The 25,367-nt window shown below is 38.1% G+C and overlaps 1 protein-coding gene across 1 annotated transcript in view; it reads right to left on the reverse strand.

Moving 5' to 3' along the window:
* The window catches only part of USH2A (usherin), a 784,083-nt gene that overhangs the window by 556,501 nt on the left and 202,215 nt on the right, over nucleotides 1–25,367 (reverse strand). The window contains exons 19-20 of the mRNA XM_019920609.2: nucleotides 24,702–24,846; nucleotides 9,978–10,208 (exon numbers count right to left, since the gene is read on the reverse strand). Coding sequence (XP_019776168.2) covers nucleotides 9,978–10,208; nucleotides 24,702–24,846 — 376 coding nt within the window. The remainder of the gene's footprint in view (nucleotides 1–9,977; nucleotides 10,209–24,701; nucleotides 24,847–25,367) is intronic.

A 25,367-nucleotide genomic window follows, 5' to 3' on the forward strand; every position in this document is an offset into this window, starting at 1 on the left:
TCCCGAATTTTAAAATGTCAGCCATAAATGCATATATAATAATGACCATTATGATATTGTGTGCTAATTCCTGCATTGAAACTTTACAATAATCCATTTTAGAGATGAAGAAACTGAGCTGGAGAGCGGGGAAGTGACTCATGCAAAGTTAAACACCAGCACGTAGAGGAGCCAGATTTTCAACTTGGGGAGTCTGACTCCAAAACCTGCACTCTACCACTGCCATTGCTGTCTTCCTTCTGAACTAGAATGTCGACGTCAATACCTCCATTGCCCTTGAAATAGAATTCAATCAATTTGATGCTGTTAATCCATCCATAGCATTGATCACTGCTGTTTATAAAGCACTTTCAAGATTAAAAATGTTTTTTATTGTACTATATATGTTTATTATGACTGTCATCCTAAACCTATCGCAATAAGCCCTAATGATATGTATAGGTAAAAGTGTCAAAATATTCATTAACCTCAAAATTTAATAAGCCTAAGGAGATCCTGTGTCTAAGACACGTGCAACATCTTGTTTCCAGCAATACCATGTGACAGCTGCAGTGGGACAGAAAACGGCTCTAGCTATAATAATCGACAGAGAAGTAACTTCACCAGCAACTAAGGGTCATTAATAAGAATTTTTTTGTCTCTAATACTATATAGCTTAAAACATACTTTCTTATACATCTGAGGCCAATAGAGACTAAACAAATTGAGTTATCACTCTAAACTGTCAATACTTCCAAAAAGGTAGCTCTCAACATTTTGTGACGTATTCTAACGCATCGCAAATCTCATCATTAAGTAATTCTCATAGCTAAGCAATCTTTCTTATGGATTTTTCATTTTCTACCTAACTAACTCCTTTAGTGAATTCTTTATTCAACATTTATTGAACATCTAGTACGGATCCTATGATGTGCAAGGCACAAATTTATAACTGAAGAAAACAGTCATAACTTCAGCCTTTTGGGGATATAGATAAGTGAACAAGCAATTGTAACGGCATGTGATAAAGGTTAAAACAGAGATTCTTGGTTTCTGTGGTAGTAAGTTAGAGAGGCTCCTAATCTAGGTTTGGCATGGAGTCGGGAGAGGTTGTTGGGAGGCTATTTAAAGGAATAGCTCAGTTGACACTTCATTGATGAGTAGGAATTAGCCAGGTAACAGGAAAAAGAAGCACTTGCAAGTAAAGGGAGGCATTTCAGGGAAAGGCATCAATATCTTCAAAGACCTGGACATTCAAGAGAGTGGGGTAGATTCAAGCAGCTGGGACCGGAAGATGGCTGTAGAGCTGGAGAGTAACACAGGAGGTATATGAAGAGGTGAGGCTGAACGGTAAGCAGGGAAGCAGAAGAGACTTCATGCAGGGCATCTTTATGAGAAACTTTTGAAAGGTTTTTAGCAACATGATAAGAAATATTAGTAGTTAAAAAATAGCCTGTAAAAGAGTGAAACTTTTGATTTAGAGACCCACACATAGACCTGGACAAGGAAGTAGCTATAGGACTAGTGGATATTTCCAAGACATGTATCAGAGGCATAATGGCTAGCGGAGGACCAATTGATGGAATGTGAGGAAGAGAGTGAGAAGTGGTATTCAGGGACATCTCCCAGGTTTCTGTCTCAGGCACCCAGTTATATTCACTTTGGTAAACACAGTGGTAAACACAGAAGAAGGAACGTATCAGGGGAAGGGGTGGATGTGAAGAGATGCAGAAGCCAAGAAAGAGGCATCTACAGTTTTTTTCCGTTTTCTGCCTCGTTGGCTGGAAGGACCATTAAATTATTCATTCTCATGAACTTCCCATAAGTCCTTATCTTTCCTTTATGAAATTCTCCTAGGGCCCATTTTATTTGTGGGGATGACATGGCCACCGCTGCCAGAGATGACTTAAATGACCCGAATGATTAAGCAGGCGTTTCTTCCCGCTTCAGCCTCCTCCTGCACCTCTTCAGAGGTTGCACTTAAGGTCAAAGAACCTCCAAACTGAGACTGGGCCTCAGTCAAGGGTATGTACGTAACTGAGTTTCCTTTCTTGAAACTCCAAACCAGCCTGAGGGCGATGTTTGTGAGCTTCCTACAACGTACACACCTTAAATAAGGTCTTCATAATATTTCTCGAAATTTCCCCACTCCAAAGGAACTCTTAGTGCATGATCTCATAAAACATTTCTTCAGGCCACTAGAATTCGGTTTTGAAAGATCCAGAATTTTGACAATGATATTATTGGAATCCTTTCTATCTGACTGGAAATGAAGTTAATCTTTTTTTTTTCCCCAAACATTTTAACGTAAAATTACATATGTGTATTTTTTTTCAAATTTCTTAAATTGATGTATAGTTGATTTACAATGTTGGGTTAATTTCTGTTGTATAACAAAGTGATTCAGTTACACATATACACACATTCTTTTTTATATTCTTTTCCATTATGGTTTATCACAGGATATTGAATATAGTTCCCTGTGCTGTACAGTAGGACCTTGTTGTTTATCCATCCTACCTATAATAGTTTGTATCTGCTGATCCCAAACTCCCAATCCTTCCCTCCCCCACTCCCCTCTCCCTTGGCAACCACAAGTCTGTTGTCTATGTCTGCGAGTCTGTTTCTGTTTCGTAGATAAGTTCATTTGTGTTATACTTTAGATTCTGCACGTAAGTGATATCATACCGTATTTGTCTTTCTCTTTCTGACTTTGAAGTTAATCACAATACTTCTTTATGGGTGTTATATTTAACCTAACTGATATAAAATAATTGTAACTATAGATCTTTAAATATTTTAATTATTTTTTCCCAAGAAAATATATACAAAATTTTTCACTTTATTCAATCAAAAAGCAATCAGCTCATAGGTGCTAGTTTCACTATCACTGCTGACCATTATGATTCTTTTTCTGCTCGAAGTTCCTCTTTCTACTCATTTAAATTGGATGAAAGGAGAACTAAAATTAGTCTTTTTTTTGATGCAGAATGTCATGAAGAGACAGAAACATTTTTCTTTCGCAACAAAGCCTTAAATAAGATTCCAAAATGGCCAATGTATTGTAAGAAAAAGACACTGGGCAATTTAAGTACCGTAGGTAAATTTGAGACTACTAGGAAACCCAGGGACAGGGTGGAAAGCCTGTGTTTGACAGTATGGCACGAGTGTGTGAGAACACACGTACAGTTGTATAGCAGGCAACAATACATCTTTTTTTGGTAATAAAAGAGATGGGGAAAGCAGGTGCTTTAAGCTGGTTAAAAGAGTGTTAGCAGCTAACAACAGTTTGTTTCAAGGAAAAGATTATTCTATTGTATTGGCATGGTCAATGTTGGGGTGACTTTCTGGCCACCTAAGGCTCTGTTGAGCAGAAAAGATGCTATTTCAAGATACTTTCACTTATCAAGCATTACCACCTACTTTGTTGTGTTGGTTTCTCTCATTTATTTTATCTGAGCTCCTTTCTACTTATCTTTAGGCTTCCTGGCATTAGGGCGGAAGAAAAATGTATCATTAATGATGAAATTATGTTAATATTTTTTTTTTAGAACTAGACTTTAGACCAGGGATAGGCAAGCTACCAGTCTGTTGCCCATTTTTGCAAATAAAGTTTTATCGGAACCTGGTTACCCTTATTTTTTTACATATTGTCTATGGATGCTTTCATGCTACCATGACAGAGCTAAGTAGTTGTGACAGAGATCTCTTGGCCCATAAAGTCAGAAATACTGTTTGGACCTTTAAAGGAGAATTTTGTAACCCCTGCTCTAGATTGACTTTGTGAGAAGTTTACAAAAAGGAAAGGGTTCTTCATGCAAAGGCAAATTTGCAATTGCATTCATTTTGACCACCTGAGCAATATCAAAGCCCCCAAAAGGTCTAAAAATTTTGGTGAGACAAAAATCCCTGTGTTGAAATGATTATTTTGTGCAATCTGAGATAAAATTCCAAAGTGAAACAACTTACTTCCAAACCAACCCGACCATTAACTTTCCAAACACAAGGCAACATTACAGAAATGTGCTTCAAAATTAGTCACCTTAAAGATGCAAGGTTAAAACAAATGCAGCCCTTGTAAATTGGCCTTTCTGATGAAGTTGATGAATGGGGAAAAAGCACGGTCCTCTGCCACCCTTCAGTGTCATCTGAAAGCATTTCCTAAGAACTTACTTGGACCTCTCTACTGAAGGTAATAAAAACTAAGCAATTTTAATATTCACTTCTGAATATCTCTAGTTATCATAGGTTAGTCTGACTTCTGTTATTCTAAGAAGATATGTATTTGGATCCTTGTCTCTCTCAGTCCATAAAGGTGAGCTCAACCAGACAGTCACATCTCTTCTGATTCAGTTGCATCAGAAATACCCATGGATCCCCGGCATTGCCCAAGACCCACTTCTTTACTTTGCTCTCAAGTTCCGTGTTCTTACTCTTGCCTTTGTTTTTCTGTATCATTATTGTTAAACTGCTAGGCCATAGAGTCGATTCATAGAGCTGCTTTTCAATAACTGTGGCCAAAATCTAACATCAAAGCTTAAATAACTTTGTGGTTTAAATAGGCTTTGAAAAGACTTGGTGTTTTATTGTTTTTTTTTTTTTTTTTCTAAGTACTTTCTGGCAAAACTACTTGCTCCCAGTCAGAGGAAAACAAATAGTGGGACACCAAGGGTGTTGAAGGTCAGAATTAATATGCTTTTACTAATTAGTGTATCGAAGGAGTTTGCCCTACTTATACCTGTACTGTAACTGCTTAGAATCAGCTTTCCTTTAATGCAGTGTTTTAGTGCCTCAGTTCACTGAAAATAATACAAAAATAATAAAGCATAAATATCATACAGTAAAATGTAAAATATACGCTTTTAAAAGATATTGATTTGGGGGGTTGCATTTCTCTTTTCATGGGTCGGTAATTAATTGTATTTCTGGATCGTGAGGCATTTTAGTTCGGCCATTTTGGGGAAGGCAAATACTAAGAGACAAACATGTAAGACAATCATTTGGTGTCCTTGAACGGCATTATTATGAAGAAAGTGTACAGAGTTCTCATTTGCAAGATATTCAACATCAGTCATCACATTTTTCATGAAGACAAATAAAAGGGAATTACATCCAGGTGCACATGTGTGTTCATCTCCCCAGTGGGTTGCTACAAAGATCTCTGCAAAGGCAGTTCCTGATTTCTGGGCAGGTTCACCAGTAAAGGCAGTTTAAAAGGCTGGTGTGATTGGCGTCTGGATACTACAATAGTCAAACCTTCCCCCAAATGATCATGGACCTGTTTTCCACTAATAGGAAAAACAAGTGACAAGGAGAGAGAGGGTCACCTTTGGAATGCCAAACTGAGCAGTATTTTAGTTTGCTGTTTTTACCAGCTTCCCTTTGATTACTAGCGAAATTCTTTGTGTAAGTGGATTTACTCTGCATTCCTGAAAATAATAAGCAAATTTTTTTTTTTCTCTCCAGAAACACGGTGATAGCTCCTTCCTGTTGTAGGTGGGAGGGATGCTCTATTTGCTATTCCTGTTTTGGAAGGACAAAGTACTGTTAACCCCGTGTAATCAGGGGACTATTTCATGATGAGTGTTCACATGATTTTCTAGTTCCAAGATCATGAAATTATGTTGAACTTGTGTCTTCTTTACACCCTCTGATATAACTCAAGAACTGAATATCCATTTTATATTGAGTAATTTTCCCCACATCACTTAAGTTATCCCTAGAAGTTAACTTATTCCCATAAATTCTTCAGATTAGTAGAGAGAAAGCTTACATTTCTGTAAATCTTAAATTGTGAATGTATTATATGAAAGAATCATAAAACAATTAAAAATCTAAGTGTTTTTAAACTCACAGATGCCTTGGTGATAACTTCTATTTTGAATTTTTGAGGCTACTTAAATAACCTGTGCTGATTTGGAATTTTAGAAGTTAAAGGAATTGGCCATTCAGTACAAGCTTCAGTTTAATAGATGAGCATGATAAGACCCAGAGGAAAGTAGTTTATATAGTATCTCAACACTAGGTAGATTAATTTAACTGTTTTCAATAACAAAATTAAATATCACATTTTAATACAGAAATTGCACATTACTCGTACCCCAGATACAACATTTAGGCAAACATATCTTGTATGTGCAGCAGCAGACGAATTAATAGAATGTTGATTTTATGACTTGCAGAAGACTTTTAGAAAATCTCCTGTCTCACAGTAGGCACTTAATAAATATTTGTTCAATGAGTGATAGCTGATAGCTAATGTTTAAAGACTATAAAGTAATCTGTGTGGCAGATACTGTGCAAAGTTCGTTAGGTGAGCTATCTCCTTTAATCCTTACCTACCTGCTAGATATCAATATTGTAAGTAGTAGTATTATGCCAATTTGAAAGAAAAGGAAACAGAGGCACACAAGTGATTAAGTGGTTTGTCTAATTACATTTAACTAATAAATAATGGGGCATAGATCTGAAACTCCTGTTAGTCTGTTCCCAAAGCCCTCATCCTTAATCATAAAGAAATGGGGGAGTTATTTATACTATGATGTAAATGACTGATAATACGCCCTTCCTGGAAATTAGATTTTTGAAAGAACACTAGTATCAGAAAGGAAAAGCGATCAAACGTAGATCCTACAAAAGATTCATCTGGTTCATTTTTTGGCCCCAAAGTAGATTTTGACAGAGTTCATTTATAATACTAAGCTAACTGATTTATACAGTAAGCAACACAGACATATATTCATATGTTTGAATTGTTTTCATTCTATCATATGAGGTAAAATATTTAAAGCAAATATGGAAGAGGGGGGAGTTATATGAGAGATTCCTTTCTTGAACTGTAATAATGAAATAGTTTATACCTAGACTTTCAACATATTGCTATGACCATGGAATGAATGTATTTACAAATCCTGTCATTGATGGGTGAACTCTCACATTTTTTCCTTACATAAAATATGTATAATAATACACATCCCTGTATATTTGTTTTTGAGTCATTTGATATCTCCATTCATATTTCAGGAATCATTTTTAGTTAGAGTTTGAGATTCTGAAATGAATCAAAATAAAAGATATCTTAGTTCTTCTTCTAATTATTCACTTTTTAAATATAATTCATCATCTTAGAGATGATCAGGATTTGCTCATTAAATTTGCCTTAGAATATAAAACCTGCATGAAATTTATAGGAACATGAGTTGAAAGCACTGTTTGACACACAGCACTTCAGCCCACTTAAAATAATTTTGTTTGATGTTAAAAATCTAGCTTTAGGCACACTCTAGAATTAATTGCTACGGAAAAAAAAATCTTATCCCCAGATGTCTTTGGAGATGCAAGTAATAAATAATGCCAATACTATTTCTGGTTGCCACCTGAAAAGCCAAAAAACCGAAAGACAAATCCAAAAAGTTTAGCAGGGTTGAGTAAGGTTTATTTGGGTGATCATTATTTCATCTTCCATCCTCATTTATTACTTTTAGATACTTATTATTCCACAACTTCCAAGCTACTGTCCACAGAATTATCCCTCCCGCTCTGTGGCAAAGCACCAGCTTTTGAACCAGAAGCTTCCAAATTCACATTTCACCTCCAAAATTCAGTAGCTGTGGCACCATGTGGGAACCAGTTATTGGAACCTCACTTCCTCATGTTCCATGAGGGGAAAAATATCTACCTTCTAATGCTGCAGAGGGATTGGATGAAAGAATATACAAGTAAAACAAATGCATGATGCTAATAATACATTTACCTTTCTACATAAGAAGATCCAAGTTGAAGGAAAGCTACTGATTGAGTTGGTTTTGTAAACTTGTCCCGGTTCATTAATTGGGGAAATTTCATTAAACCATAACCTGCCTCAATAAAAGTATCCAGCCGAATCTGCCAGGTGAGCCAAAGGGTCAAACCAATAACTTGATGGAGACCTGGTTACTTTAACAGTTAAGAGAGACTCGAAAGTAAGCCAAGCTTCTCATAAAAAGGAGGTAGCGAGGCCCCAGAACATGCCTGAATGCAGAAGAACTGCTTATTCTCCAGGAATCGCCAAAGCTCTAGGGAGTCGTTCAAGCCCAAACTGTGATCTCCCTGTCTTGTCCTTCAAATGCTGTGGACTCCAAACACATTTTCTGTGCAGCTGGAGGCTTTGTTATAGACAGAAGGATCCTGCTTAGGGAGGCCAGTGTTTACGGCCTAACTTTCTTAAAGAGGAATTTGGAAAACTTCCCAGACCCTGCATCTGCCCCTAGCCCTTGCACCTCGGAGTCTGAGGCCGGCTAGGGAGACAGCGCAGACGACTAAATTTATTAACAGCCGACGGGCCACTCTATCTTTCACAGCAACAACAGTAGGTGATCCCATCAAAAACCTGTCTGCTGGCTAGCCAGCAAATCCGAGCTGACATGCCTGCCGCAGCGAGACCCAGATGAATGGAAACGAAGGCTGTTTCCTCGAAGAAACATCACAAGCCAAATGTTGGACCAGGAAGTCAGTTCTAGTTCCATTTGAGAAAAAGCCTTTGACTTTTTTTCCATAGGTTCTTTCCCAGATACTTATGTTTCCTTTTCTTCCCTTTCTTTGACTTTTACGAATATTAAGTAGAAGTCGAGCGTTTTAGGGGAGCTCAATGGTTGAATTTCTAATACTCAGTGAGGAGTTGGATGTACTAGTCCAGTGGTTAAGCGTGCATTAATCTTAATATATCACAGCTAGAACATAATCATGATTCGTTACAAATATACATCAGCAGCCAGCCTCACTTAAAAGCAAACTATTTACCATTTTAAGTAAAAATAAAATATGGGAGCTACGTTTTATAGTTCAAATTCCATTTCATTGTCCTCAACATTCGCAGCATCGGAAAGACTAGCTATTTGCTCCAAAATGACTTTCTCATGGATTAAATTAATATCATTATGAGTTTACAGAGTAACACATATTATATACTTTAAAAAAATTTTAATGGGAAATAAAGTGTGTATCATGAATAATGAGAGTTTTCTACGTCTGTAGTGAAATAGTGCTTTTAAAAACTGTAATTCATAGAGATAACTGGACTTCCAGAATACTGTAATACCAGTCAGACCAGAAATTGAGTGAGACGTGTGAGGTTGGCTCACACAGTGAGGATTGGATCCTGTCTTTATTTAAAATTTTTATATTTTACTGGGGATTTTTTTGCATTGATTTTTATTTTAAAAATATTGTATTAAAATATTATTTACATGGATTACTGAGTTTTGGGTGCCTTTTTGTGCCTCGCTTGCCTTACTCTACTCCTGACCCATAGAAGGTATGCTTTCCCTGAAATTACTTTTTCCCATAATGCTCTCCATAGAACATGGGGTATTAACAGTCTTTACACTTTAAAAAGAAAAGAGCTACATCAAATAAGTGTTAGGAATAGTTAAACAGTTAAATAGCTTTCTTATAATTCTTTTCAGAGACTGGATAAGCTGATGTATACTGAGAATCTCCAATAGCATGGGGGCATTTCTCAAACTCATTTGCCCACAGAACTCTTTTCCACAAAGGAAGTGAGGAATACTCCGACACATTCTGGTAAATAGCATCCAAGAGTCATTTCCAGCACATACTTTGATCTAATAAGACTGCCTTTTCAGGGAATTCCCTTGTGGTCCAGTGGTTCAGACTCTGTGTTTCCACTGCATGGGGCACGAGTTCGATCCCCAGTTGGGAACTAAGACCCCACACACCACGCAGTGTGGGCAGAAGAAAAAAAAGTAAAAAACATCACTGCCTTTTCACATCTATTATATATTTTTTTTTCTTTTCTTTCCTCCACTTAACCCACTTTTTTTTTTCAGAATACTGAAGAGATAAATATGTCGACACAATCAAGCTAGAGTTATAAAAGGGCTACATTAGTATCTCTATAAACAGATGTAGTAAAAATTCATTGTAAAGACATATCAAAAGCATTAAAAATACCCCAGGGCTTAGTGCCTCGTAAAGAAAGTGATATCAAGCACACTTACCGGTAAAGTCTGTATTGAATGGGTGAGTGGAGCTGGGAAATTTATAATATCCATTTCCTGTGAAACGAGTTCCTTTCATCATTGTGGCCCTTGGAGCTGGTAGAGCTGCCTGTCTCCTTTCCAGCTGATATGTAGGAGAGGGTCCATTCTGTTCTTCAGGTGCCTGCCACCTCAGATGGATGGTTGTACTGTTGATTCCTTCAACCAGAGGTGGCCTCAGTTGGGCTGGTGCTAAATATTAGAAAACCCTTGTTACGTTCAAGAATTTGGCTCCTATCTCTAGACACAGATATGCACACATATGTTCACATGCACCTGTGTACATTAACTCAAAATCAAATCAATTATGGCCTCCAGTATTTCTATGGTCTAGGAACTGAAAACAGAGTTAATATTAAATGTGACTAAACAAAATTTTGAATGCTGAATACACTTTTATCATTAAGCAAAGTTTTTTTCTTACAAATAATTTCTCTATTCTTTCTTGCGACCTGACAGATACTACATATTATAGTCTGTTGGAGCACCACCCAGATTCTCTTTACCAAGCAGATGCTTCACTGCTCTAGCTTCTGTGCCAGTTGGTCTCTAATGACTCATGGCTTCTCCGTTTTCTAGAGAATACCCCTGCCCTACCCAGGAGCTACAAGATCCCTTGTGAATCCTGCAGCCAGTGACTACCAAGCTAGTGGCTACTGATCACAAAGGGCAGAGTCCCTTGTCTTAACATGGTATTGAGTCAGGGCTGCAATTCACAGAGGCCAAGCAGGAAAAGGAAATGGTTGAAATGGGCTCGTTAGGGAGACAAGAGAAAGTGGGCTTTGAGAAAAACCGGTGAGCGGGGAGGGGGTGAACAGTCACTAATTCGTGCCAGCCCACAGATGATTCAGGAATGACAACCCAATGTTGTCAAATCTTTTATTTTGTTACCTAAAAAAAAAATCATTTTATGTGGAATTTTCTGATTTTTAAAGCTTAGCTACTGGTCTAAATTAAAACAAACAAAAAAAAAACACCACTCTGAAAGCCAAAGCATCCACAGGAAGGAATGAGCCTGTGATCTCAGCGGTTTGCAAACTCCTGTCCAGGTACAACAGACTCAGGCAGCCTCGGGGGCCCTGGAGTGACCACAGCACTCCCAGCAGTGGCCTGAGCCTTGGGCAGTGAGGGCCCAGGGCTCACACGCACACTGGGGCCACGGCGCGCCTTGAGGTCCAGGGACACTGGCATTTCTTTGGAGCCTCCTGGGAAACCCCAGGAGTGACAGCTCTGAGACTTCCCCTAAAACCTACTGGAAACAGATCAGATTAACAACGGAGTTGTTGAAAATGAAGACCTGTTTCGATTTTCATTTTCTTAAGCAGTTGGGTTTGTAGGATGAGATGCGTATCCACTCGAAGTGTGTCAGCTGGGTTTGAGGGGTGAAAATGAAGAAAGGAACACATGTCATAATCGCCAAGTCTATTTACTGAGGACCCAGACTAAGGCTGTGGAGCTTAACTTACACCTGTGTTAACACAGCCTTGTGCAGACACAAAGTTTTTGCCTGTTTCAGTACATGTAAGATAAAATGGTGTGAATACAAAAACTAATATTCTTAAACCAAGAAAGGCAATTCACCTTAAATCGGCTTTGAACAATGATCATTTGTTACTTTCTAGAAAGCTTGGCCAGCTTTCCAAAGAGAAACAATTCATTGTGATTCTATTTTCATTTTTAGTAAAGAAGAGAGGGCAGTGAGTAAAAAGTTCATCAACTTAGAAAGATAATTAACAATTCTGTTCATCTTCCACCAGTGTGAGCCACGTGATATTTTTATTCTTATATATACGGATCTGTAAATTTTATGCATGATTTCCTTTAGTATTCTTTACCAAAAATTAGCTAAATGCTGGGTTCTCAAAGATTTCATTCTACAAGATATGATCCCTCTTCAGAAATAATCCAAAACAAAATAAGAAGCTAAGCCATGCAGAAATTTCTTCTCCCACTAAGCTCATCTCCAGAGTTTGGAGTTCCATCTTTGTAAAATTTCAGGAAGCCATCATTGGCTATTAGCTTAACTGGGGAAGGAGGACTGCCAAAGATTTCTGAGTCTTGGGGTCAGAGAAGCAATAATGGAGGACCGATTATATTTTTTTCATTTGTTTAAAATTTTCTACTTAGGAGCAGACAATAGGAATTTTGAGCTTTTCTTTTACTTTCCTGTATTCCACTTAAGATTCCCTAGTGATCTGGCACACAAAGACTTGAACTTTTTAGTTTGAAGAATACCATCTATTCCAGTGATATCCAAATATCATATGATAGCGTTTGTATGTGGAATCTTAAAAAATGACACAGATGAACTTGTTTACAAAACAGAAATAAAGTCACAGGTGTAGAAAACAAATTTATTCTTATTTAAAAGCAGCTACTTTCTCAAGGTCGCATTTGTTTGACATCTAATACTCTTTCACTTTACTCCAATCACCCATCTGGATGGAGATAATGAAAATTTGTACCACTACTGTATTCAGAATCCTTTCCCCATGGATGCATCATCGAAAATCACTTCTTAGTCAGGAATATGATTTCAGCGTCAAACAAAACAAAATCAAAGGAATTCCAGCAACTCAGTAGGTTTGCTTGTTTATTTGTTTTGTTTGATTGAACGTCTACTAAAAGTGAGAGCATGCAATTTTTAAAATATGACAAAATGATTATAATCAATGAGGACACATGCATTGAGAATCCACTAAAATTAATGTTGACTATTTAAAGTCTAACAAGTCGTGGAGTGCTTCTAGATTCACAGGGGAATTGCTCTGCTGAGCAATTACACCATTCTTAGGAAGTCAACCACAGAGAATGAGTGGAACTAGAGTATATATATGTGTGTGTGTTTGTGTGTGTGCATTTTATTCACTTGCTTAAAAAAAAAACAAAAACAACTCTCAGCTGGTCTGTTACAGTTTCACTTGTGAGTCAACCCAGCCCACTTGAAAGGGTGAGTACCTACTCAGTCACTATCTTCAGAATTCCCCTAAGACCAGAGGGGAACTTTCAATCAATTAAATGAGACTGGTCTCATATACATTCACAAGTAGAATAATGATAAGAAAAAAGATACTCCTGAACTATTAAACACATACACGCAAACACAGACTCACTAAGAGACAGGTGAATTAAAGATTATGGCTCAGATCATCAAAGTGAAGGGATTATAGGTATACATTTGTTCATCACAAGACAGTAAATTAAGAGACAATACGGGGCTTCCCTGGTGGCGCAGTGGTTGAGAATCTGCCTGCTGATGCAAGGGACACGGGTTCGAGCCCTGGTCTGGGAGGATCCCACATGCCGCGGAGCGACTAAACCCGTGCGCCACAACTACTGAGCCTGCGCATCTGGAGCCTGTGCTCCGCAACAAGAGAGGCCGCGGTAGTGAGAGGCCCGCGCACCGCGATAAAGAGTGGCCCCCGCTTGCCACAACTAGAGAAAGCCCTCGCACAGAAACAAAGATGCAACACAGCAAAAATTAATTAATAAACTCCTACCCGCAACATCTTCTAAAAAAAGGAGAGAGACAATATGGAATAATGCGAAAGTCTCTGCAGACTCCTAGAGATATAATTTTCACTTTTTATCCAATTCTGTATGATTTTACAAAAATCACTTCAAACCTGTATGCCTCAGTTTTCCCATCCAACATGAGGATAAATTTTCAGTGGAACACTTTGAAAATAACTGCTTTTAAAAACAATATAATTGCGTTAGGTTTTACAAAGCAAACTTCTATTCCAATACAGGGCACTATTTTTACTAGCCAATAAAGCATCTTTCGAATTACATATTATAAAATGATTCAATTCATCCACATTTAGAATCCGTGTTTACTTAGAAAATCCTCTTATAAGGATAAAGTATAAAATGGATCTTCATAAGATACTTAGGCTTTTAGATTCAAAGACTAGCAACATACAAAGTCTGTTTCCACTTGGAATAAAATTACGGTGCTCTTGTATTTTTTTTGCATTAGCTCTGTGATCCAATTTCTAGTTTCTCCTACTTACAAGCATTCTTTTATACAACACTGTGTAATATACATTCTTCTTTATGCATTTATTACTTTATAATCTGATTAATAGCATATCATAATGCATAAGTTTACACTTGCAAAATTTACGTAGTGTGGAGTTTGACCATCTTAGGATAAGAACTGAAGACTAAATGAGCAGAAGTGCTTGCTGACAGGTCTTTAAAATCAAATCTGTTCTCAAGGAAGAGTTTGTTGTCTATGAAGACTGCATGGCTGTGTCAATATTGTAAAGCATCATCAACCATTAGGAAGACAGCAATCTAGGAACACACAGCGATTCCTCATTTCAGGGGTGTGAGGGGGGAAAGACTAATATGAGACATCCTCAGGCATCTTGTCTGTGGAAAATGATCCTGACTTGGTCTCAGAGATGCAAATGTCACAGGAAATGCGATTTGCCAAATGCTGTTAGGCCCGAACACCTGTGAAAGGGCCCTGGAACTAGGACTCAAACGTAAAATCCGGGCTCACATAGCCATGATTTCCCAGTTGGCAAGTGCTCTCCATTCAGCGTCCAGAAGAGGAGAGGATTCTCCCCTCAGACTCTCAGAGACTTCTCAGTGCTTTCTTGTTGACTATCTATTCTCTGACTGAGGAAAGAACAACATCAATTTTCCCATTTTCTTCTTTGTTTACTAGTCCCCTTCAAGAGAGAGGATATATAGTGGAACTGATCTGGAAAGGAGAAAACAGGTTCTAGACTGCTTCTGTAGGATCCTACTTATAGAACATTGGCTAATCCATTATTTGGCCTCTCTGTTCTTCAGTATCTCACTCATTCATTTATATTTTTGGAAAAAAAATTTTTATTGAAGTATAGTTGGTGTACAATATTATATAAATTACAGGTATACGATAGAGTGATTCACCATTTTTAGAGGTTATGCTCCAGTTACAGTTACTATAAGATATTGGCTATATTCCCTGTGCTGTACAATATATCCTTGTAGCTTATTTTATACATAATAGTTTGTACCTCTTAATCCCTTACCCCTATATTGCCCCTCCCCCCTTCCCTCTCCCCACTGGTAACCACTAGTTTGTTCTCTATAGCTGTGAGGCTGCTTCTTTTTTGTTGTTGTTGTTACATTCACTAGTTTGTTGCAATTTCTAGATTCCACATACAAGTGATATCATACTGCCTGTCTTATTTCACTCAGGAAATACCTTCCAAGTCTATCCATGCTGTTGCAAATGGCCAAATTTCATTCTTTTTTATGGCTGAGTAATATTCCATTGTGTATATATATATATATATATATATATATATATACACCATGTCTTCTTTACCCATTCATCTGCTGATGGACACTTCGGTTGCTTCCATATCTTGGCAACTGTAATAATGATGCTATGAACATTGGGGTGAATGGATCTTTTCAAATTAGTGTTTTCATTTTTTCCAGATATGAACCTAGGGGTAGAATTGCTGGGTAATACCTCATTTATTGAAGAGCACAACAGACCTGATTGTGCCTAGGGTCTCTTCCAGTTTCAAAATTCTGCTTGAACATTTTCAAGCAGCTCCTCTCCATAGTAAACCAAGAAGGGGTGCTGGATACACAGATCCCCTCAGCCCTCCAGGAAGCCAGCCAGCTTATCTCCCACAGCTCCGAGCCATCTTGTTCTTTACCTCAGCACGGCAGATATATATTATGATTTTTCTGTGTGTTCTATGATATAAACAAGGCCAGAAAGCAGTGCTTTTAGAGAATTTAGGGGGAATCACCTCCTTGAGGAATAAACACTCCCTTAACCAGCTGTCATGCAGGTGATCATCAATAATTTGCACGCATCTCACGTCCAACACATAAACAGTGTGAGGATCCGTGATTTCTGAACTGTACATATGGCGCAGCGATGACAACACATACTGTTCCCTAAAGTCCCCTGTCAATAAAAGGTAGTTGCTTGGACTGTAATTACGGCATCCTTGCTACCCAAACTTGAAGCTTTTATGGGGCTTATGCAATTAACTACTTAAATGCATAGTAACACTCGCTTCTCTGACAGAAAAGTATTGATTTTTTAATCATTTTCAAGTCTCCTCTAGCACAAATAAATGTACTACAGTTACAGTTAATGCACTGTGTACATGCATTAAACGTTGGTGTGACAAAATTTATTATTTTGTGATATATAGAGCTGAAGTCGGGCTTCTCAGAAAGTAGCATCATGGATCCAGCATCAGTGTGGAAACTACCATTGTCCTCGATACTCCAAATTCTCTAACTTCTACAAGTTAGAGATCTTTTTTCATAGGATACTTAGGCTTAAAATAAAGGAGGGCATGCTGAATATAAATCTTTCCTATATGTCAGTGGAGGAGAAAATTAGAAATAGTCCAACAGAGAAGATAACAGTTTATTTTTTCCCAAAGCTGTGGGTGTATGGCAACTCTGTTCAGATGAATTGTTGTCTATTTAATTTTTTTTCCCCTTGCATTTATTTAGGGCACCTCTATCAAAATATTTTGCACACAACAGTCTTTCTAGTTCAATTCTTACACATTTCAATTGTGTTGTTTTAATGCCTTACTATAGTTAATACATTGGAAAACTAAAACGGTGCTTTAAAAAGTGTGATTTCTGCCATGACAAAAGGTGAACAGAGGCCCCGTGAAAGTCACATATCTAAATACAGACCTGGCAACAGAGGTCATTACACAGTGTACGAACAAGCCTTTACCTTGGGTGCATCACACATTCAACATTAAAGTGGGTGAGTGAAAAGCAGTTAATTTTGTTTTGTTAGAAATAATATCATTTTAGTTTTAGCATCGAAGACAGATGCCAGCATTTCACTCTGAACAGATGGTAATTCCATCTAATAGTGCATCTCTGTATTAGTCAGGTCTGTTGTGTATACAAACAGTAATAAACAGTAGGTAAGGATCAAAATAAATTTTAATTGTTGACATTAAATTCTGGCTGCCACAGTTCTAAGGCTGCAATATTCCTTTTTCAAGTCTGTCAGGTTTACTAATGCTACAAAAGCTTTGTCGAAAGCCGCCAGATTCCAGCTTCCATACAAAGATGTTGCGTGCTACCAGCTGTTGGTCTGCACCAGGATTACCTGTTTTCCTACACTGAAATAATCCTTCAGGAATAACATGGGATTGGTGCTACCGCTGATGCACTGGTCCACCATGATGTCTTTCAGAATGCTCCTGAAGGACTGAACCTTTAATTAAGAGGTTGCTTTTTAAAATGTTGTGTCCAATTGTTACAACTGGGGTCATGCTGCTGTCACAGTCACTTTCCTACCCTGCTAAGTAAGGGTCTCTCATTCAGTTCACTCTATTCTCTTTGCAAATCTGGGCATTCCTGAACTTCTATGAAACTGACATCATCCTTTTCATTTGGTTGGCTTTATCAGGAGTCTGAAGGATTTCCCTAACAATTGCAGCTCTCGTCAGCTGAGCTCTTCTGTAGACTTCGCTGTGGATCAAGCCTGCCAACAAGCACCAATCTGGTTCTCATAATGTCTCCTACGATCTGGTATTACAAGTAGTAGCCGCTCTATATTTGGGGAAGCTGCCATGTCAAAATCATTATAAAAAACCCCAGTTTGGCATTCAAGTTCAATAACAAACACGCTTTGCCATCATATTTCCTTAAAAACAAGGATGTATTTTTTTGAATCATGAGAAATATATTGCTTCCACCATATGGGACAACCAACGACTCACCAACCGATTTCAGATGCAGCATATTGAGCTGACCATATGTTACTGTGCTGTTGAATGGCTGAGTGATTCATGCCCGTCACATTCTAGTATATCAATTAAAGCTCCTTGAAGTCTGCATGATTTGTGTCTCTGTTATTAAACCCTGCTAATTCATCCCACTTACACATCTGTTATAAATCTCTAGGAGTGCTGCATGATTCATGGCAATCTGTGAGCATGCTACAGCAAATTCTTCTCCTTGTAATTAACAGTAAATTGTTTTACTGCCATGCAATGAATGTTTCAGTTATATTGCAAATGAACTCCTAAATGTGCGGTTCTTTCCTAAGAACTGACTTATATCATTAGGCAATTAAAAAGTATTGCTTTGAACCAAAAGCTTTTAATCAAGAGAAATACAACTTCAACATTGCCTGAGAGCCATGGAAATTTGACACGGTGGTTAGAAGGGCAAAATAATTTCTGTTGTCGAAAGAGCAAAACAAACAAAACCAACCCTTCCGCGTGCTCAGGACTTCCCTGATGCTAAGACGTGAGAACTGCTGCCTGAAAAGACTGGGTGAGACAAGTGTGCACAGATACTGTTTATCTTAGAAGTGACTTAAGTCATCTGTCATTACCAAATTTCTCAGATTGACTTACACTGCTCTAATTGTAAAACAGTGCCTTTATTCTTGAAATAAATAATTGGATAATTAGCCAAGTTGAATCCGCAGAGGATTTCACTGCTGTTCAAGTGCTCCTGTCAATGGTGAAGCAAATTCATTTCAGCTCGCCTCTGCAGCTCTTCGAAGAGGCTTTGATTTTTTTTTCCCCCACTTTCCTGGCAGCAGCCTGAGATTCATGAGTCCATACATCAAGTCGGTAGTTTAACAACAAATGGAATTAAATTCAAAGAAGGGAAACTAATTGAAGGACAGCAACAAAAGTGTTTGGTAATGTGCTTTTTAATATGGCATGCCACATTTGCATGATAATTTTTCCTTTTTAGCATGGAGCAGAAAGTGACTAGCTTAATGAGGGATTATTCAAGACAGGAACGAACAAAATGCATTCATAACTAAGAACAAAGATTGTATTATGAAACAAAAACAGGCAACCTCAGAGAAGTAACTGGATGATTGGTTTATGCATTATGAATAAAAAGGTAGAAAAATATTTATATTAGTATTCACTAATGACTATATATACAAGATTGTTGTAATTAAAATTATAAATTAACATATTAAGAGTGCTTGTTTAATCACTCTGGGTCCTATTCACAATGAAAAGACTTATGTACCTGCATACAAAACAATGTGTATTTTCAACCCAGCCGCAAACATACATTCTACTTCGGATTCAGACAAAAATCTTAATGCACCAGTAATTACCTGCTTAATGGGAGATGGGCACTTCTAAGCTTGTAGTGTAGAGGTCATTTTATGACAGGTAAAGGAAATAGGACATTTTTCCTCCAGGAATGGATCTCCAAAAGGAATTTCTCTGAAGGAAGGTTCAATTTGTACTTAATTCACAAAGGGCGGAAATGTACAAAGTTATTAGAGTAAAAGGGTAATCTTCAAGAAAAGTATAAGGGTGCCCAGTCCATCAGTTTATGACCCTTATATACCCAGAAGCAACTCCAAAGCCACCCATGACAGTTTCCTGAAGATTTTGCAATGGAGATGCAGCCGCTCCTGGGAGAATACCTCTCTCACATCAGCTCTCAGACTTTGTCACGGGCACCAAAACTAAAGGAGTAAAGCAATAAATATTCTGGACGAAATGTGTAATTCTAATAATATCTAATTAAAAAAATACTTCAAAGAGAGCAAATTATAATTCTCGCGCTTTTTAATGAAACATACATCTTTACAAGTATCTTTTTGATTTCTGTGACTGAGATTCAAGGAAAAATAACATGTTTAAGTGATTCAGTGCTTCAAAAAGGTTGACTACTACTTCTAATTTTGGGTGCTGTTCAAAATTTTTAAATGGTCGCTGGCTTCTTCTGATTCCTGACACTTCACTCACATGAACTACATTTAGACTTGAGTTAAATTTCTCACAAATCCATTAGAATTCACTGGAGTAATATATACCCTCCAAATTGTAACTTTATTACTAGAAGAAACAGAGCAGGAAGAATCATAGCTGCAACTTAATTTTTATTCCTTTCCTACAATGGTCAACAAACCTGTTGACGATTCAAAAGGATTGACCTTCTCACTGTTTATTTCTATGACTTAATATCTATCAGTTACGCACAGAGGTTTAATCCTAGGAAAATTTTAGAAAACAAACCTTATTCACCTATTAAAAACAAAGGAGGCAAGAAGGATATTGGATCTGTAATTGCTGGGGTTTTCTTTCTAATAAAAACAAGTCCATTCTCCCTGATCCAAACACCCCTGAAAATGGTATATTTCATAATAAATCCAGTGGCAAGCAAAAATTTTTTTTTATACTTTTGTCATGTAAGTGACTTTATTCCCTGCTTGGCAGATGAAGAGTCAGAGAATTCTGACAAAATAAATGAAGGGATAAAGAAATAAAAAATTTCCCAGAAGAACGCTAAAATAATTTTTCCTTCAGAAAAGAAAGGATTTCACATGTGAACAAAGTTAATATGTTCTTTTTTTAATGGAAATTGAGTAGAAGGAACATTCTGGCAAAGGACAAAAAACTACACATTTAAAATTTACTATCCCATCTTCTCCTGCAACTGTTGAATTTTTTACCTTCCAGCTTCTGCTCTAACCATGTTAATCAGAGTGCAGCCCAGAGAGTCATCAGTGACCCCACGTTCCTTGCAGTTTACATTTTTCCTACTTTCCCTACAGCATGTGACCCTACTGACAACATTCTCCTTCTAGAATTCTCTCTCCCCTTGAGTTTTTGGATACTGCTTTTTCTACGTTCTTCTTCTAACTCTGACCATGTCTCTGTTCCCTTTATTCCTCCTTTCCTCTTCCTCCCAAAATGTGAGCATTCACTGAGATGTAAACTTTTATTTTGTATTTTCCCTGCCTTCACTAATACATTAGCATCCATAGTTTCGCCTCCTTCTACATGCAGGTGACTATAAAACCCACATCCTTCTTAAGCTCCAGATTTGCATTTTCTGCTGTTGGCTGGTTATAATTGTCATGGATGTGTTTCCATCAGATAATCAAACTGAAACTCATGGTTTTATTTCTCCCATATGTTCTTTCTTCGTCTCTTGCATTAGATTTAGTGGCATCACCACTGTCTAGGATATTTACTGTCATCTTCAATTTCTCTCTCTTCTTAACCTGTGGATTTCCCTTCCTTGATCTACTCTATTCCTTTCTTTTTTTTTTTTTTTTTTTTTTGCGGTTCACGGGCCTCTCACTGTTGTGGCCTCTCTTGTTGCGGAGCACAGGCTCCGGATGCGCAGGCTCAGCGGCCATGGCTCACGGGCCCAGCCGCTCCGCGGCATGTGGGATCTTCCCGGACCGGGGCACAAACCCGTGTCCCCTGCATCAGCAGGCGGACCCTCAACCACTGCGCCACCAGGGACGCCCCTATTCCTTTCTTTTAATCTTTCCTTCTATTTATCTGATTTACTTTCTCATGGCCCCCTTGGAATGTCTACCAGTCTCTATTCCCACACTTTAATCTATTCTACACTATACTGACAGAGACATCTCTATAAACCTCAGCTTTCATCATGTCAGTATGGAACAGCCCCTCAAACAGTGACACATGGTATAATAGCTGCAAAAATCTTTACCAATTCTTTATAGTCCATTTCAAGTGCCACTTAACCTGAACTAATTTCCCAGTCTCCTAAATCAAAGCTATCTATCCCGGTATTCTCCGTTCCCATAGCTTTCTTTCATCCTTTCCCCCAAGGTGTTAACCCTACCTGTTATTTGTCAGTACCTTAATGCAGACACCATTAAGGTATCTTTGAATGGATTCTACTAGAATCCCCTCCACCCAGTACTTTAAATAGGAACCTTAATAGATGCTGACTGAATTGAGCACTCACAGCAAAACATAGCAACAATATGGTTATGACACATTATTAACTCTATATTGTAAACAACAAATTTGAAATGTGTAGTTTTTGATCAAAATCCTGAAATGCATGCCGTAACTCTGAACAACATGCTCCTTACAGAACTGAAAAATGATGCTTTTCGATGTTAGCCCCCCTACAGTTTACTTTTGCCATTCAATCCTTAGTTTTAGGACTCTCCACTGTTATATTTATGTTATAATACTGTTACGGAAACAAAGTTGTAAAATAAATTGCATGACTGCAATAACATTCGATTAGACATTCTATAACATTTACATTGTGACTGAGAAAAGTATTACAAAACAGTTATGATAGAAATCTTGATTAAAAATAACAATTTTTTTTTGAGGATTTACTCTGTGCTGGGCACTGCTTTAAATACTTAACATGTATTTACTCCTCGGGAGAGCCCCATGTAATAGGTTATCCTTATTTGTAAATTGGAAAACTAAGGCACAGAGATCATATAATTTACTCAAGGTCACAAAGCTAGTAGATGGCAGAGCCCAAATTCAAGTTGCAGCATTCTGGCTTATCATTTTCCCCTAAAATACACAAATAAACTCTTATTTGAAAAAGTCAATTAACTTGCACATCTCATGGCTTTCAGAGACTATGAGAGGTTTCCAAGTTCTGTTTTTCAGGGATAAAGAGGCAGGGAGAGGACTCAGAGGGCCTAGATGAGTTCTGCTCCACTCAGCTTCCAGTGGATGGAGTGGCCTTAAGCCTCCTCACCAGTGACTAGAAGAAGAGCACATAGCATTGGGGCGCAGTGAGTTCCACGCCCCAGGAACTCTTACTGCAACCAATGAGGATGATATTCACACAGATGTGATCATTGATCCATTAAGCAGGGAAGATGCCATTCTATAGACATTTTCCCTGCTTTTCTCTTTCCATGTCCAGGGTCTGTCTAGTCTCTGGGGACGGGCATGTCTCTGTTCAGTTCTTTTAGTTGGTGTCTATGGAAAAAACAGAGTAGATCCTATCTAAAGGAGAGAGCCTGTCCTAACAGTGCTGGAAACTTGGGCATGTGAGGTGCAGCTGGGAGGTCCCTCAGTACACAGCCTGGAGGAGAGAAGACTTGGCTGGGGGTACTGTTACTGAAGATGTTACTGGAAGTGATGTCATGACGAAGGTGAATTAGAGTGAGGACGGCGCGCAAGGGAGTGGAAGGAGAATGTTCGATAGGAACCAGAGGGAGGTATCTTGGATTAGTACCGCCTTTGAAATTGCGTTTCGAAGAGGTCTCTAAACATGGTAGGATTTGCCAGAGAGGTGTAGTTCCCCCACCACTAAAGGATCAAACACAGGTTGGACAAACACTTGGAAGGAATGTTGCATAGGATATATTAATATTGGCTAGACAGTCACCCTAGATGACTTTGAAATGTTTTACAACCCTGAGAAGCTGTGATTTCAGTTCTGCTCGGTCACATCATCGGAGTCCCTTTATCCTCCCCTAGATCTCAGGCCAACCTTTGGTTGGTGTGGTTTCTGTTTCCACTTTCTTCAGCCCCCAGGACAGATTCCTCTTTTAATTTTTATCCTCTAGTCCCAAATTATGTCATTTTTTCTAAAAGAGACAGGGAGTCTTCCCCTGTTATCCACACCCTGTAACTCTCTAATAACATAGTATATAAAAATAAATAAATATTCTTATAGGAGCACGGTGTTTTTTGTTCAAGCTAGGTACTCCATAAATACTTGTACATATAGGTTAAATATGTGAAAACGCAAAGAGTTCAGTCAGAGATAATAAAACATAATTACTTGGAACTTTGGAGTCATTCTCATTATTGAAAAAAAAATTTTTTTTTTTTTGGCCGTGCCACGCAGCACGTGGGGATCTTAGTTCCCCAACCGGGACTGAACCCGTGCCCCTTGCATTGGGAGCACAGAGTCTTAACCACTGGACTGCCAGGGAAGTCCCCATCATTGGTGGACAATTTGAAGAAACAAAATTACTTGTTATATTTGAAGTCTGTTGTATATTGATACAAGATAATTTGAGCCAAACAAGTTTTTCCAGAATGAAAACAAAATAAAACAAGACAAAAACTATGGAATTGTATATGAAGACAGGAAGGAAGAAGGTCTAAGGAGTATTTTCATAGCTAAACATGTTTGCATGCTATCTGTCATTCGCCTAGGAGTCTCTTAACCTCCTCACATCTGGACATTTCCTTAAAGAGCACCAGGAATCTAAGCCCTGTTGGATGCTGACAGAAAAACTGATTTGAAAATATCCTAAATGGTAAGTAATTGGGTTATATAGGTGTTAATAATACCTGTAATCAAGTTTGTGTGAACCTAATTTGTCGTAAGTGAAGCAAGCAAAAAATTATACAAACTATTTCCTGGTAAGATTATACTTGATAACAAGTCGTTATTTCAATTTTATGTACTTAGGAGCTTCATGTTCATAATAAAAAGATTAATAAGCACACTACTGCCTATCCAATAAAGGCAAAATATGACACCAGGGCAACCCAGTGATTTCTGGATGTCTGCTGTTAGCTCCATGGGGCAGGAGGGGATAGACCAAATCCCACACAAAAAAAGTTAGGATTGAGAGGAGGAGTATTCTGAGTCCTCAGAAGAAGCCTGCCAAACACTTCAAACAATTGTTGGGACACCTTTAGGACTCAGGGTGGTGGGAGCCCTGTAGTCACTCTGCATCTAATTATGTTTCTTATGGTGACACAGTTGCAACTCAGGAATGTTCAGGGCTCTTAAGTTTCTTTTTCTGTGTCATCTTTTTCTATGTCAAGGTCAGTAGCAATAAGGGCTAGTGAGGGAGAAGGAGAAAGCAGAAAAGACAAATATTAAGTCCAAACTAAAGAAGGTATTGAGCTTTGTAGGTGTTTTGTTTATAAATACACAATGTATTTTTCATGTCCCTTAGAACTTGCTTACCTGCTGCTAAAGTCCGTCCTCCTCCCGAAGCACTGGTTATACAACCAACTGAATTGCAGAGAGAAATAGTAAAGTTGTATATCCTATAAGGTTGTAGTCCTTTTACAATATAAGACAGTTCTTGGGATTTAGCAGTGTACAACATCTGTGAAGCAAAAAGAACTAGACGTCAGATAATAGATAATCAGTGTGAAAAATATTAGCTTGACAAGCAAAGTTCCAGGAATTCTGACAGAGGGAATTATTGCCAACCACGATTAGGAAAAGGGATTCTTTTTGAAGGGCCTCAACAAGCTAGGATTTAATTGATAATTGTACAATCACACTGCTTTATGAGGTAATAATCCAGTTCCTGAGTGGATAAATGAGGAAACCGAGTTATTGCCTCATAAAGCAGCATGGTGGTGCAGTTCGTGTCACTGATGGTACAGATAAAGAATGGTGACGCTGTCACTGTTATCGTGAAAAAGTCCAAATAAAACCACGGGGCTTGGCCAACATGAACCCAGTGCAGTAATGCCCACATGCTAGGTGATGGAGCTGGTACAGAAAGATGTCACTATGTTCAATCAATCCCATCATTTGTTTTTTTTTTTAAAAAAAAGCCACAGGAAGGAAAAGGGGAAAAAAGGAAAGATTACTGAGCACCCACATGAAGTCAATTCT

This window comes from Tursiops truncatus, chromosome 1 (genome assembly GCF_011762595.2).
Source record: "Tursiops truncatus isolate mTurTru1 chromosome 1, mTurTru1.mat.Y, whole genome shotgun sequence".
Taxonomy (NCBI): domain Eukaryota; kingdom Metazoa; phylum Chordata; class Mammalia; order Artiodactyla; family Delphinidae; genus Tursiops; species Tursiops truncatus.